The sequence below is a fragment of the Lissotriton vulgaris genome, chromosome 2_1, assembly GCF_964263255.1.
Source record: "Lissotriton vulgaris chromosome 2_1, aLisVul1.2, whole genome shotgun sequence".
NCBI classification, from domain to species: domain Eukaryota; kingdom Metazoa; phylum Chordata; class Amphibia; order Caudata; family Salamandridae; genus Lissotriton; species Lissotriton vulgaris.
Window position 1 is genome coordinate 1525103641 of NC_141687.1, and position 15758 is coordinate 1525119398.

At 43.8% G+C, this 15758-nt stretch overlaps 1 protein-coding gene across 1 annotated transcript in view; it reads left to right on the forward strand.

Moving 5' to 3' along the window:
• The window catches only part of TMPRSS5 (transmembrane serine protease 5), a 188740-nt gene that overhangs the window by 122573 nt on the left and 50409 nt on the right, over window positions 1-15758 (forward strand). The window contains exon 10 of the mRNA XM_086958871.1: window positions 3565-3663. Within this exon, the coding sequence (XP_086814997.1) occupies window positions 3565-3663 (99 nt within the window). The remainder of the gene's footprint in view (window positions 1-3564; window positions 3664-15758) is intronic.

Sequence of the window (15758 nt, forward strand, 5' to 3'; positions counted from 1 at the left end):
TCTTAAAAAATAATTATACTTTCTAGCAACACTACCTTTAATTAAATTTGCTCAATTTTTACATCCATTGATATCAAAAGCACTCTGCTGCTTTTGTTTTATTTTACTGCAGTAATGGTCTTGGGATACTTCACAATATTTGTTTTGCTTTGTTCACACTTTATTTCGCTTTTTTCAAAATCTAGAATGGCCCCAGCCCGTTGTGGACCTACATTGAGTAAAGGTGATTGAATCCCACACCCATAAAAGTACTTAGTGATCCCGACAGAATGCTTTAATAAACATTGTTCAACTTGTGTGCACTTAGGAACAGCCTGACAAAGCGTCCAAACCACGGCATTAAAAAAGCAAAACTTTCAGGTTAAAAGTCTTAGGGATAACTTGCAACATCTGATTCTCACTCTTTTTTTAAAGGAATTTACAAATGTTTGCACTGCAGCGTACAGATTGTCATATGTAGATATACCATGTTCTTCCTCTTGTAAGTTAAAGGAGCACTAAGGGCCATATTGTCAAGAAAGGGCGATACATTATCGCCGCGTTTATGGGCAGGAAACTGCAGCTAAAGCGGCGATAATGGGCTTGATAATATGCCCTTGTGAATTCCCATAGAAGCCCAGGTTAACACCAGAACGTGGGCTTCTATGGGAATTCACAAGGGCATATTATCAAACCCATTATCGTCGCTTAAGCGGCAGTTTCCTGCTGATAAAAGCGGAAATAATGTATCACCCTTTCTTGATAATATGGCCCTAAGTTTCTCAGTGATGCCCAAGCTAATTACTGGTTCCTGCTATGCAAATAATAATAAATCAAACAATGGGATCAGTGTGATTTTCGCATGGTAAGTCAGTCCCATTAACAAGTGTTTGTGTAGGAAGATGTTTTAATGTCAACTTCAGTTAAACACAACTCTAGAAAATACAATTATAGGACAGTACTTTATGTTTTTCTGTATCCATCTGTTCAAAGTAAATTAAAAAAACAGGAATGTTAGTCAAACACTTTAAATGCATCAGGTTATAATAAAGGTATTACAAAACTGATAATGGCTTAAAAGTCCATCTAGAATAGTCCTTCTCAAGAGAAAAAAACCCTACAATATAATACAACAAAATCAAGAAATGTTTTCTTTCTTACACTAGCTGATAAGCCAGTGAAACCACTGCCAGCTGGTGCATTAGAGCCAAACCCCATTCTTTAAGTTAATTAAATTGACTAAAGTAGTACTGCTTTGGTCATACAATTCCTGATCGCCTGAATCAAAAGGTGGGATAATGTGGCCTCTCCACAAATGCAATGAGGACAATAACTGTACTAAAGAAAGTGTGACCTATCTCTTTACTTGTTCCATTCATTTTTTAGTGCCTGAGCTAAGTAATCCGTTGGGTTTGTCTCTTGGGCTCACTCTTGCACATCCATGTTGACAGTAAGGACCAACTTGTGTTCATCAAAAGAAAGAGTAGTGTAAACTATCTTTATACCTTGCAAGAGCATTAGTCAAAACGAAATTTCCTGAAAGGTGATGCCATTCTCCGTGTCTAAAATGGCTAGCCAATAGCTCTTGACTACAGTCAGTAGAGGGGGACCATTGAGCTTAAAGCACTGGTATGGAAACACGTTAAATAACAGTGTATCTTGTTGGTGTGGAAAACACAAATCTAGTTCCTCATAGATCCTCCAGTCAACTTTGAAACATTTGCAAATAGACGTAATATTGTCCATAACACAATCATCTTTTATTAGGAAGGTCATGTGATTAGTACAAAACTCCATCCTGTTTAGGATCTGTTAGTAAGGCTCTACTATTACCTAAATGTGCACATAAGCCTGTCTCTCGCCTGAAATTAGTGGTAGTTGATTAAAGGTTTTCAGTGATCTGCCCACGCAACAGAAACAGAAATATATTCTGCTACCAGTATACTTCTGAGAGCAAAAATAATAGAGACATGACACATAAAAAATCCTGTAGTAATAGATTTCCTAAAAGACAAACATAGTATAGAGGTATGTAAATACGCATGAGCCTTATTCTTTTGTTGGCACCCGATAGTCTGTGCAGCTCCAGGACAGCCAGGTAACAAGGATTCCAATATACAAACAATGAATAATTTTGCTTTGAGTTGTATCAAATTGTTTTTCCAATCGGTTGAACACCTCTAATAGGTCACAATTCCATCCCGTCTCCTGAAAAGCTGATGCAAATAGCAGAACAGTGTGTTCCTGCAGTAGCAATGACAATTTGCACAGGTGGACCCTTACCGGGAAATTTGCCCAAAGACACATCTTGTTAGCTTAGTAGTTCTTCTAAGAATAAATTATATAAAAATAGTAAACTTATTGGTGCTTAGAGAACACTTAATACCACTATTTAACAGTATATAAGCAGTGTATGTAACAGGTGTCATTGTCTTATGAAATGGTACTTAATTTATCAAACTCAAAAGGATCACAATCTGAGTTGACCTTCTCAGAATGAAAATCATGCCGTGCATGAGCCATCTTTCTGGTACTCTCTAGCAGTTATTTCCAAAAGAAAGCTGGAAGTTATTGTAGTTATTGCTGGTAGTCAGTAGCAATGTTTGTTGGAAGAGGGGTCACAGTTACTGTTTGGGAGAGAAAGAAGATACAGTTGAAAGGACAATTTGTGTGTTGGATTGTTGGAAGAAAGAAGCAGCAGTGCTGTTAGGAGAAATACAAATTTAGGCAGGTAAAAAATGCTCTGGCCTAAAGATTGGCTAGCATAGTAAACAGTGGTCTGAAGAGGCAGTCCTGACTGCAGACTTGAACTGACAGTGCAATGCCTGTTAATCTGAGGTACTCCTGAGTGTTGGATTGGCCTAAGAGTGCAGTGATTGATAGAAGAAGACAGTTGCCATAGAAAGGGAGAGCTACTGGTGTAATGAGCGGTGGAAGGTCGGTGCCCTGATGGCATGGTTGCGTTAGCAGTACAATGATGGATGGAAAGGGGTAGTACTGATTAGCTAACAGTTTAGTGACTGCTGAGAAGAGGCAAAACTGATTGCAAGGTTGAACTAAAAATTGAATGATTGCTGGAAGAAAGAAGCTCTAAATCAGTAGGACAGGCAGCAATCACTGCCAGTGGGAGGAAGGAAATTCCCTTTACTGCAACAGGATTCAAAGACAGCATTAATTTTTATGAGCATATGGAAGAGACAGTAGTAAAGGTGGCCCATTCAAAGGCAGTGTAGTATATGTCCACCTCAAGAGAGACCACAGGAAACGCGATACAAATATATTTATGCTCCGTAGAAAAGGACTCCATCTATCTAACTTCCAGCAGGCTTGCTGTAACAGTCCGCTCTGGATTTCCCACTCCTGTCATCTGTAAACATTCTCAAAACTACATGACACGTTATTAAAAGAGCATCTAGTGTGCTAACTACAATGCAGTCCAGTCACTAAAGATACCACAGGCAGTCTGGCCTATTTCCATTAGTAAAACCATAAAATATGACTCATTTGCACTTGCCACTAGCATGAAAGCAAATGTATTCAAAAATAGACATACACTAACAATTGTGTTGCTTGTCCCTTTAACAGATACAGTGAGAGCAGTCTGCTTGCCTCGGTACAACCAGGAGTTCCCCAAGGGCACACAATGCTGGGTCTCTGGCTGGGGCTACACGCGAGCGGACAATAGTAAGTTATTCTGGCCTGGATGTACTTCGCATCCTCTGTTGTACTGATAATGTTGTCTTAAAATGTTTATATTTTCAGCAAGTTGCTTACAAAGAGCTTTATCGCAAATGTCTTAAAGCGCTTTAACGATAATTATTACTTTCACCCATCTAAATGGGAATCATTCTTAGCCCTGGATGGTTGACATCGTGGATAGACCCACCAAGTTTGGTACCCGTGACTCTCAGATACTGCACAGATTTCTGCAATGCATTTGCAATTCTTTTGAGCTATTTCACTGGCTTATTTTTGTCTTTCACTTCAGATCGCTAAGCATTGGTGAAAAAAACCTTAGGGTAGTGGAGACCTGAGGCTCCATGCAGAGTATGATGCCCCCTCTCCTTTCAATAAGTTTCAGCCCCGTGGATGGATTCCCCTGATCTCAAAGAGGCTCGAGGAGGGGAACCATAGGTAGTCTCCCATACAAAGGCGGTTGCCCCAGGCCCTGGCCCACCCTGGTGCATTTCATTTTTTTTAAAGTGTGGGAGCACATGCTTTTTTAAAATGTTAACTCAAATTCACAAATCCACCGCAAAAGCATAGTAAAAACAATTGAAATCATCTTTCGCCCTAGGTATGGTCCCTCTACAACAGGTAGGAATACCCGGCCCCCTCATAACTTTTTTTACAGTTTTTTCAGTCTTGGACTGAGTTCCCAAGTCCTATGATGGCTGCTACCATTTCTTTGGATTTCTTTGTTCGGAGGGATTTCCTCGTTGAATTCCTCACTTTGCGGAGTATTTAGGGGTGTTTTTTCCCTACCGGCATCTGCCTTTCCAGCATATATATTGTCTCAAACTTACAATATAATGGTATAACTACCTTGTCCGTGTGTGGTTAATTATGAAAGATTTTGGACTATTTTTGCCTTTAAAGTGAGACCCTTCTGCATATACTTAAGGCTTTAGGCTCTCCAGTAGCTTACCTTTCTGTAGCCACTGTAGGTCTGTCAATGCGTCAAGGGGTCCCTTTCTTCACTGTTTCGTCAGTTTGAATAGGTGTTTTTTTTCCAATCTATCCTGAATTAGTTTGCGTTCTAAATTCCAGGCAGGTCCAGGACTTACCTAATTTCAAGCTTCTCTCTTTCTTTGGATTGGTACTTCCTGGTTATTGGGTCTGGACATATCCTTGACAGTCTCACCCAGTTCTTTTGCATGACCCACCGGCGGCGCAACCTGCTGATCGATATTTAGAAGCACACGTTAAGCCACCCTGCATGGCTTTACCTATGCTTGTAAATATCATCCCTTTTCATTCGACACTTTTCATGACATGGGTGTGGCTGTGGGAGCAATCGTAAATCTGGAAATGCACCAGGATGCTACGCCCTAGGGGTGGCATAGCAAGGTGCAACGAGGGGAAATGTTTTCATTTCTACCCATTTTTTTCCTTTTTCAGCGTGTGCTGCATTCTACAGCACGCATTGGAAGAGGAAATCACCTCAATTGATTGTTTTTGTGCAGGAAGGTGCCCCTTCAATCTCCCTATGGTGCAGGTGCGAGGCTGGCAACACCAGCGCATGGTAGAAGTGTGTGCACCAGCACAGGGGAAGCACAGAGATGCTACATATTGTTGTAAATATGTTGCAGCCCAGTGCTTTGAAAACTAACGCAATGTAAAGCAGTAAAATGACGTGCGGCACCGCTCTGCATTTGTTTCTTGTAAATCTGCCCCAGGGTATTTTTGTTTGTTCTTGTGGCTTCCATTACTGTGGACCAGTAGTCAGTCCTGGCTTCTGTTGGGTACATACTCGCTTTGTTAGGACTCTTATGAGGACGCTGGGTAAGGAGGTAATGCCCTGATTACTCAGCTGTAATCTTAATTACTCCAATGCCATGTTTTTCTTTTCACAGTCCTAGATCCCCTCAATTCATGAACACTTACTGGTCCCGACCACAGTGGAGCTTTTGTATGCGTCAGAAAGAAAGAGGGGCATAGTAATCGGGGAAGAAATTACCACTACAGCCCATAAGATAGAAGTCAGCAGTTTTTAGATGGATGAAGGGAATCAACATTTTTCAGTGTAGCACATTCTATGTAAAAGGTGTCCAAAGTATCTCTACCGCAGTACTATACTTTCCAGAAATCCATATGGGATACATTTACATTAGATGAATCTAGAAGAGAATCTTTTACGTAGTCATTGACTATTCAAACAGATCTGGCATTGTTCAGGCCCTTGTGGACAAGCGTTGGACAACCGTGCCACTTTAGTAGATTATTTCTGTAAGCCACCAAACAAAACATGATCGTGTAGAGATAATACCTTTATTAGGCAGAGCCATATGTCAGGTTGTTAGCTTTTAACATCACAAGGACTTTCATCAGGGTTTATCACATCGTAGAAAATAACTTAATTTACATTTACTTTACATTTACATTTACTTTTCTTGATTAAAAAAATACCATAGCCTTTCCAGAGCAAATGCTTCAGGACAGCAAGTTTACCTTGAAATGTTCGCTCATTTGTTTTACGACCGAATAACCAGTATCATGAGCTCCTGAGCCCATAGTTTCAAAAGTAATACAATTGTGCCATCTGGTGGTCATGTCCCCTAGCACATGTGATTTTGATTGCTCCTCCACTTCGCTGCTTTGATTCTAGATTTGAATGTTGGGAATTTCTCATAGGATATCCTTGTGAGCAATTTGGGGTGGACTTTTGTCTTCTTCTCACTCCCTTTTCCATAAACGAATAGCTTGTCAAATAGTTGCTGTTCTAGAAAAAATTTAATATTTCTTGTGGGTGAACTTTTAATATAAAAAAAACACCCAACATTGGTTAAATTATGCTTCATTTATGTTGTGGAGGTTTTTTTGTAAAGTGCTTGCAGTCGTCCCAGTGCACCTTGCGATCGGTTTGATGTTACTTGGGAATGCTGCTGGCAAAGCAGTGATATTCGAAGACAACCCTCTGTAATATTCAATCCATCCAGGAAGCTTCAGCCGCAGACTTGTTGCAGAGGGAACTGCGATTCCCAGTGGCGGCTGGTGAGGGTTGTAAGTGGTGAGACTGAGCTTGGTTTAGGGGGGGGGGCGGGGGGGGGGGGGGGGGGTTTACGCTTCCTGGGGCCAGGCATTTTTTCTGGAGGTTAGTCCACATTTCCACTGCCAATCTTATTTAACAAACATTAGATAAAAAGGTGCACACAAAAAATTGATTTCAAAAGCCTGGCTTAGTAGGCAGGTCTGAGTTTAGCATGCGTACAGCACTCAAAAGTTTGGGAATACATGTCAGGCCGCTATATTGAGGATAATAGATTGGGAGGGGCGAATAATATAGGCACTAAATAGCAGATGTTTATTGTTCCCCAACTCAATGGTACTCTTCTTATCGACCTCAGGAGGATGAAAGACTGAGGGGACCCAATAAGATTTGAACCTGTGACGAAGAGGTCAAACACAGACCTCTGCAGACGACGCATTAGTCTACTAAGCCACCACCAACATTTTTGTCTCTTCAGTGTCTCCTCCATGCCCTGATGCCAGCAAGATTCAAAACCTCATTTGTATATTTAAATACATAGCTGAAGTACGGATGTCAGGACATTTTTGATACATGAGAGCCAAGGTTGTGCCTCATACACGCACGCAAGTGAAGGAAGAAGCAGGGCACATTCATTCAGGGCCGGTCCTAGCCATGGGCGGTATGGGCAGCTGCCCAGGGCCTCGCGCTCAGGGGGCCCCTGCCGCGGCGCCGGCCCCACAGTTGCGGGAATGGATGGGAAAAGTGCTGCGCACAGCACTCTCGCGCTCGCGCAGGGCCGCAGGCAGTAAGAGGCAGGGAAGAAGGGAACTAGTTAATCACTGTCTGCGCACTAACCCAGACTAACCCAGCATTTAACCTTTCCTTTCATGCAGCAATGGCACTTACCTGTGAAACATGCACACACGCATCTGGTTCCTCATGTAGAGGTATGCAAGCTGCAGGTGCCAATGCTACTGGAGCACACGAGTATCTGCTTCCTCATGTAGTGGAGTGCAAGATACAAGCACTGAAGCCGCTAGAAAATGCACGCATCCTTTTCCTCATTTAGCAGTGTGCAAGCTACAAGCAATGATGTCACTAGAGCACACACGCTTTGGTTCCTCATGTTAGCAGTGTGAAAGCTGCAGGTACCAATGCCACTGAAGCACACACATCTGGTTCCTCATGTGGCGGTGTGCAAGCTGCAGGTCCCGGTGTCACTGGAGCCCACACGTATCTGGTTCCCCGTGTAGCGGTGTGCAAGCTGCAGCCAATAATGGTGTCCAGGGCGGAAGACCAGAGGCATTGAATTTGGAATCAATTCCCCTCCTACCAGCAGTCCAATCCTCATCCAAGACGGTGATGTAAACGGGATCCCGTCTGGTATTGATCATCGAAGAAGATTCCGAATTGGCACAACTCCAGGCAGGCACAGCCCAATTCCTCTCTGTTGTTTTCCAAAAGACAACACATTTTAGTTGTCCCAAACAATGTACCAAATCTCCTAAAGAGGAGAAATGCATATAAGTAAGCCATTCAATTGGGTGGAATCTACATAATCCACTCGAATAATTGATAGACTCTGAGGAGTGGAGGCCCTTCTTTTTGCCAAAGCAAAAACTCTGCTGCATGTGTGAGTGAAGTGCATTTAACAGAATGGAGTGACCTGACTGCTGCAAAAGGATTGGCTGCGGTTTCATTAGCCTGCCAGGAGGCAGTGTGAAAACCATGAACTAGTTTTCCTGTTTTCTGGCTGTATTGCATCTTCTAGAATACTGTACTGTTGTACCGTTTTCACACATTATTTGCACTTTGTCAAACAAAAGGTTTAGCCTTGTGTGTTTGCATTTCTCAGTCAGTGCCAGAATATAAGTACGTCAAAGCATCAACACTTCTGGACTTTCTCAGCAGAGAGGCGCGGTATTAATAATGAGCAATATTATAGAACTACTTGTCCCCTATATAGCTATGTACGGCCAGATTTACTAATGCTTTTGTGCCGGTACAAGCGTCATGGAAGTGGTGCATAGCAGTGCAAAGTGGCGACAGGGATTCACTTTTACGCACAAAAGGTGTTTTCCTTTGGAAAGGTGGCCTTTTCACAGAGGCAAATCTACTTGGTGCTGCTTGGCGTCAAAGAGGTGTTTATGGGGATGAATCACCGCCTAGTGGAAACAATGACGCTCCTCCCCCCACGCCCCCACCCTCTCACCCCCTCCGAATCCCATACACTGCACGCCTGCTGCAGTGCAACGAGCACTTCCAGTGCATCGGACCCTTCTACAGGTGTTTTACATAGAAATGTGTACTGGAAGGGTTTGCTTCCAGTACAAACCGTGCAGTGTTCAGGGCCTTTGCACTATGGCGTAATTCTGTGCACGGTGCAAAGCTGCACCGCTCATCGGCAGTTAGCCTCTATTGAAATACGATTTCATCCCTAATATTGTAAAACATTGCAGAATAATATTCATAACAATAATAATAATAAATAAAACACCTAATGCACACACGATTAAAAGAACTGCTAGCCAATTTGAGTGTATTTGGCTATACCAGTTCAAAAATCCACGTTGTGACTCAAAGAATCATTATAAATTATTGCACTTAAGATGCAGGGAACGGAAGAGGTTTCTCGACAGGTAGAAAAAATAAATAAATGTACAAATGCACATTACTAAATGAGCCAAGTTGTTAAAGTGTACATCCACTTCAGTTCTGTCACTCTTCTGTGAACAGGGAAGATTGTGTCCCTGAAAGTGTGTGATCCCCGTCATTTAGACAAATGTGAGGCCAGACCTTGAAATGGTGATTCACTAAACAGACTAAATGAAATGAAATAATATGAAAGTGAGACTTATAGAGCGTACTAATACCCTGAGGTGTCTAGGCACTGGACTCGGAGCAAACAGGTAACCATCTAAATTGGTAAGCAGTGAAGAAAGGAAGCTACTGATTGAAAATCCAAGAAGTGTTAAGGCTTTTCTGAATGCTATCCGTTCAGGTCAAAGTGGAAGGGAGTTCCAGAGTCGTGATGTTCTGCCTACAAAGTTTCTTACACCCCATTGAGACTTTTTAAATTCAGGGACTACCAGATTGTGTGCCGCAGCCGAGCGGAGTGATCTTGGCGGGAATTTGAGGACATGTCCAACTAATCATTCAAGGAGCCAGCAAGTGTTACACTCATGGATATTTGCTCACCTGTTTTCTATTACCTCTACTTTTTGTCCATGTTACTGATATCCACATTAGTTTGCTTCACTGATGCCAAATAACTAAGATCAAAAGTCCTACGAAGTCACTTTCTGTGATGTCACTTCTTGCGACGCAATATGCAATTAGAGGGGCCTCACATCTTCTCTTTCGTCCGGGGCCTCAGAAGGCCTAGGACCGCATTCATTATCACTGTTATGCTTGTGTGAGAGCAGCGTTCTCACTCAGCTCCATTCGAATCAGCCTCTGCTGGGCATGGTATCTCTCTTCACACCCAGGCAGCCAGGCCCAGATGAGGCAAACGTCCCTGACCCTCCTGTTTCCACGCATGATGTTTTTTAATTTTTTTTTTATAATCAAGGCCTTAGTGTTCAGTCTAATCACCCAGGCAGGAAGCTTGTTGTTCACCCCATGACAAAGATAACATCAAAACAGATATTTCCTGCTTCCAGAAATTAGGTATTTTTACATATTCATGGTCACTTTCTTTTTCACTACAAACGACCTCTCTGCCTGCACAGCAGCAGTTAACCAGAACAGGCCGGCCTACGTGTTAGCCTCCCGGTCTGGGCATATCTCCCTGCCCCTGGGGCCCTTGCAATTTCACCTGGCTGTATTAGACCAAACCGGTCACCATTGCAGCTGCTCTCGCCTCTTCGGGGGCTCCGCCATTTCTCGAATCATGCTCCCCCACCCCCTCCAGTTCAAGTGAAGGAGGCAGGGCTTGTCATTATTAGGCTCGCTTTGCTTGTCTCTGCGCAGCGCTCAGCTCTAGACTACCTACTCCAGACCTTGAAACGGGCCCAATTAACAAAACAATTGAATTGGGCCTCGCAGCTGACACTTGGTTTTACCTTGGTCTGCCGCAGTGCCCAGTTTGCTGACTCCTTCAGTCTCGGTCGCAGACACAATGTCGAGGAGTCGTTCCGAGTGAAGTCGCCAAACTACCCTTCAGTGCTGTGCTCAAGGACACTGGTGGCACTACTGTCATAAATAAACATTGAAATCAATCATGTGTCTGAACATCACCCAACACACAGAGCTAAAATGGCATCATGCGTGGGAACCAGTGTGTCACAGTCTCACCACAGTGGACTCGAGTCTGGGCAGACTCGATTTCTTGCTTTTTGCCTGGAGACAGCCTCCCATACCCTTTCCCAACTCGTCACAGGGTCGGTTCCATCCGACCCTGTGACGAGTTAGGAAAGAGAGGGGTGACAATGCTCTCCACTCCCTGATTGACGTGGAGGCTTAGCGCTAAAGGGCTTCCTCCTTAAACGCCTGGAGATAACTTTACCGCCATGTCATTAGGGGGTGGAGGCGAGGCCTGGATGCTCAGTCTTTGCCGAGCTGATGACCTTACAGACCTCGGGGCTGTGAGATTGTCAGCCCGGCAAATACTTATACTTTGTGCCCGTCCAGGGGGAGCTGCACTGCCTGCGAAAGCGCATGAGTCATGTGATCTACTTCCACCACAACATTCCATGGACAAAACGGATTGGGGCAGATTGTGCCCCAAGGTGTAACTAACTAAAAATGTGTACTAAAACAGATTTTTAGCATCGCTATGGTTGCGATGTTTTTACTCTAAATGTAAAAGGGGGCGGAGCCCCGATGCCGCTAGCCGTGGTCCATGCAGGTAACAGCGATGGGGCCGGGTTGGGGGGGATTCCTACGGATTATAACAAGGGCCCAGCCTCCTGTAAACGATGACTGGCGCAGGAATTGGGTCTGCCTTTGGCCTGGGCTTTACCGGGGCGCGGCTCCCGCCACAGGAGGTGGTGGGAACTTTTAAGCGCATGTGAGAGTAGCAGGGACCCTCCTCTCGTGGGAAAGGTGATTATGGGTCTTGCAGTCCCATCAGAAATAAGTTTCAATGAGCATCCTGCACCATGAAAGTGATGGGTGCTTTTAAGCGTGGGGCGCAGGAGAGTAGCGGGAACCCCTTCTCTCCTGGGGCAGGTTATTATAGGTGTTTTCCACTTGAGTTGGGATATGATCCGGTCATGGTCCTTATCGGATCAGGGCATAATTCATCTTCAGCATGGCTCTTGTTTGCCTACTGCTGGAGCTCCTTTGAGGCAGAGCATTCCCCCTGCTCCTTTGGAACCTGAGGTACAGGTGGTGTCAACAGCCAGTAAAAGGGTAGAAGGGAAAGGAATGATTGAGGACACCTGCTCTAAATAAAAGTGCTCTGAGTTACCACCAATACGTTGAGGAAGGTGGATACTTATAACAAAGACATGATGGAGGAATTACTGGATGCTTTCTATGAGAAACATATGGGTGCTTTGGACTGCAACTGATATTTGACAGGCTGGCGGCAATAGAAAATGACCTAACTAATTGTAAATTGCCCTCAACACTTCCTAAATCACCAGTCACCCCCATCCCCTCAGTAGCCATCCCCCCGGTTGTGCCTCTTTATATCAGGAGTGGGATTCAGGAAATAAGCAGAGAAGGTTTCATCGACCTGGCCTCCATGCTGCAACCAGTGGAGGCTGCCACCAAGTTGCATGGTGTGGCGGGGGGAAGAAAAATAAAGAAACAAATTACTTACCTTGCTGCCGGACTGCCACCTCGCTTCGCAACGTCCTCTTCTGTTCCTGCTTGAAGCAGGAAGCACACCCAGACTCCCCTAAGGCAATTACAATTGTGATTGGTCTTAGCACCATGGTTCAGTGGGCAGACAGGCAGTGGGCGCTTGTGCATGTTCCTCACCAGCGGTTTATTACAGTCTGGTGGGGGATCATGCAAAGTTTGCATGACTGTCTGGCCAGCCCAAGATGGCCAGCCAAACTGTCATGCGCACTTAAGTGCCCACTACTCCTCTCCTGGCTGGTTGTTACACAGCCAAGCCAAGCACCGCTCCGTAATCCTACCTAACAACAGAAAAATGAAATGATAGTAACAGTGTTATTATCATTTTATATTACCAGTTTTCTGCTGCTCAAAATGCAGTGGGGTGGTGCTTCTCTGCCCTGGCGGAGGAGCCACTGCTGGCTGTAACCCCCTCCACTGTCAGTCCCCGCTCTTCAGAATAATTTAATCTCTCAACAACCTATGCTTCTGGTGCTGAGGGGTCATGCAGATCCAAATCTGTTAGCAACAAATGCAGTATCTCTTTCAGGGAGGAATGGTAGGGAACTCTGGTAATTCAACAAAAAAACGAGAAAATTAATTGAATTGGGATGCACTCTTCTCTGGGCACACACATAGAGCGATGGATTAACTCAGTAAGAAAGGTGAATTGGATTTTAAAAGAAGTGAAAAGAGTTGAGGGGGACTATGACATGGAGAGATCGTATAGCAACAGCACCTCTACTGCAATTCTAGCCTTTACCTTGGGCTTCTGTTGTAGGCCTGAGCCACTGGGACTTGCACCTGACACATGTCAAAGAATCATGCCCAAGTTCAGTGTGCAGAGCTTTGATCTTCCTATCAAATGGCCACTTCGAATAGATATGCCCCTTTGAGTTCACTTGGTGCCTGTAATTGACTCGTTATGCAGGATTGTACAAGCAATAGTAACCAGCCTCCATTTCTACCCCCTGTTGTTGACTTAGCTGACTCTAACCCCAAGATGCTGAATTTAATAAGCTGGAACATTGCAGGACTTTCTGTCAAATTTAAGGAGGAGAACTGGATAAACTGTATGAGAAGATTTGAGGTCATCTGCCTACGAGAAACCTGGGCTACTGCCAACCTTTTCTTCCTGAAATAGTACATGTCTCTTTTTTTGTTCCTGCTATTGAGTCCAGGACGAGCAGATCCAAAGGAGGCCTGCTCATCTTCGTATCCCAGGCAGTTAAAGGAAGGTATAAAGCACTATCCATGGGGGTTCCCACTCTCCAGACATTATAATAGTCTTTTGCAGGGTCTGCTAAAACTGTTGTTGAACCTTTATAATGCTAAAGGCCCTTTGCATAATGTTTCCAATATACACACCTTAGGTGCCTTTCTCCATAAGCCGGCGGGGACCAAAACGTCTGGGGCTAACTTTATTCTTGCAGGGAATTTTAATATCCATCTTTGTGGGAATCCTCTAGCAGCAGCCAACAGTACCCAATGTTGTATGTTCCTGGGTGGGTTGCATATGGAACATTCTCAACAAAGCACAATGTCAAATGGGATTTTGAGTGAATTTAATGTTGTTTTGACCCATGCAAAATGTATCTCTAAAGTGATCCATGGGAGTGATAATTGGGGGTACTCAAACAGATCCAGTCGCAGATAGTTGAAAATTCTTTCTTAAAATAACTTTTATGTGTTCCCTAAAGTTTTTCAAGCTTTGCAGTACATGAGGAATTGGGAGCAGGGTATGTAACCAATTTAATAGCTCTTAGTCCACTTCTTATTTGGTTAGACATCTGGCCAAGGAATGAAACTAAGGTGAATGAAGAGATACTGAAAGGTTGCTTTGCCCCTGACCACTTCCTTGGCTAAAGTAAGTTAAAGAAGCCTTGAAGAGCATAGGTAGGGTGGAATTATTTAATACCAAGGAGAGTACAGTGAAGGCCAATCGCAAATGGGTAATAGAATATTTTATAAAGCATAGGGCTGTCAGAGAAGAGACTGCCCTTTAGAAGCCCAAGTTGCGCAGATTATATTGCTGCAATCACTTCAAGCAATGGAGCTTTACTTCTCAGTTGCAAAGAGTAATTGCAATCGTTTTTGACTCACTAGATTTAGGTTGGAACTATTGCACTACTTGATGTCTTTTCCATGGGACAGGAAAGATACCCACACCTGTGATGCCTGCGACTGCAACAATGTGTCTCTGCAGGACACTTTACATTTTATTACGTTTTGTAATTTTTGTGCTGTTCTGAGAAAGGGCTACATAATTCCCTTGTTTAAACCTGCAAAGTTTACTCAAGTGCATCCAGTCCTCTTGTGTATACAACAGTTGTCATCAGATATCGTTTTTAATATATTCTGGGGTATATTTACAAGCCCCATATCACCAACACAATGTAACTTTTCAGGACATTGTGGTGGCGATAGGGGCTTCGTCTTATTTGCAACGCAGAATAAACAAATAATATCCCAACTGGTATTATTGAAAAGCGTGGAGATACCCTTTCGGGGGTTGAATTCCAGCGCTATACAAGAATATAAATAAATAAATAAACACATATGCATAAAGCATTATGAGAACAGAAATAAGGAGACTCAATACATTTTTTGAAATGTGCTCATGGCATCATGTAATAAACAGAAATAGTTAGGCGATTTACAGTTGTAACAACACTGTAGGTGGATGAATAACAACACAACGCGAATTGTACTTGGTGCTCAACGTGTGCAAGTGACATAAAAGGTGGCGACGCAAGTGACAATTGTGGTCAGCATATATGGCTCATAGTGAATGGTGCTTGAATATATACAGTGAATAAAATAAAAACAATGTGGCTCCAATTGAATGGTTAAGCAAAGTTCTCAGTTGAGTTGGATTTAATTTGGATGAACCACACTGGGGGCTGCGCCTTTTATTGCGCTGAACGGTCGACGATGTTTAGATTCACTTTAGTTGGGATCATCTTCAGGACTGGGTTGTAAATGGGGAACAGTGCTGTACAAGGAAGGAGAAAAGAAGGGAAGGAGGAGGGAAGACGCTTGTGCTTGGGTATAGGGAGGAGGGCGTGCAAGGTAGGGTGGTTGGCCGGGGAAAGCTGGGAAAGCGGGGCAAGGGGGGCTCTAATGTAAGAGGGGGGCGGACTATCTGTGTGGAGCCAGCAAAAAGGTCTACCGGTGTAGAGTCAGCAAGGAGGGGTGGGGGCGGGGTCCGGTCTGTCAGTGTGGAGCCAGTGGAAAATGAGGATCATTCGAGGAAAAGCGGCAGCCGGCTAATTGGGAGAAATACATGTGACTCCAA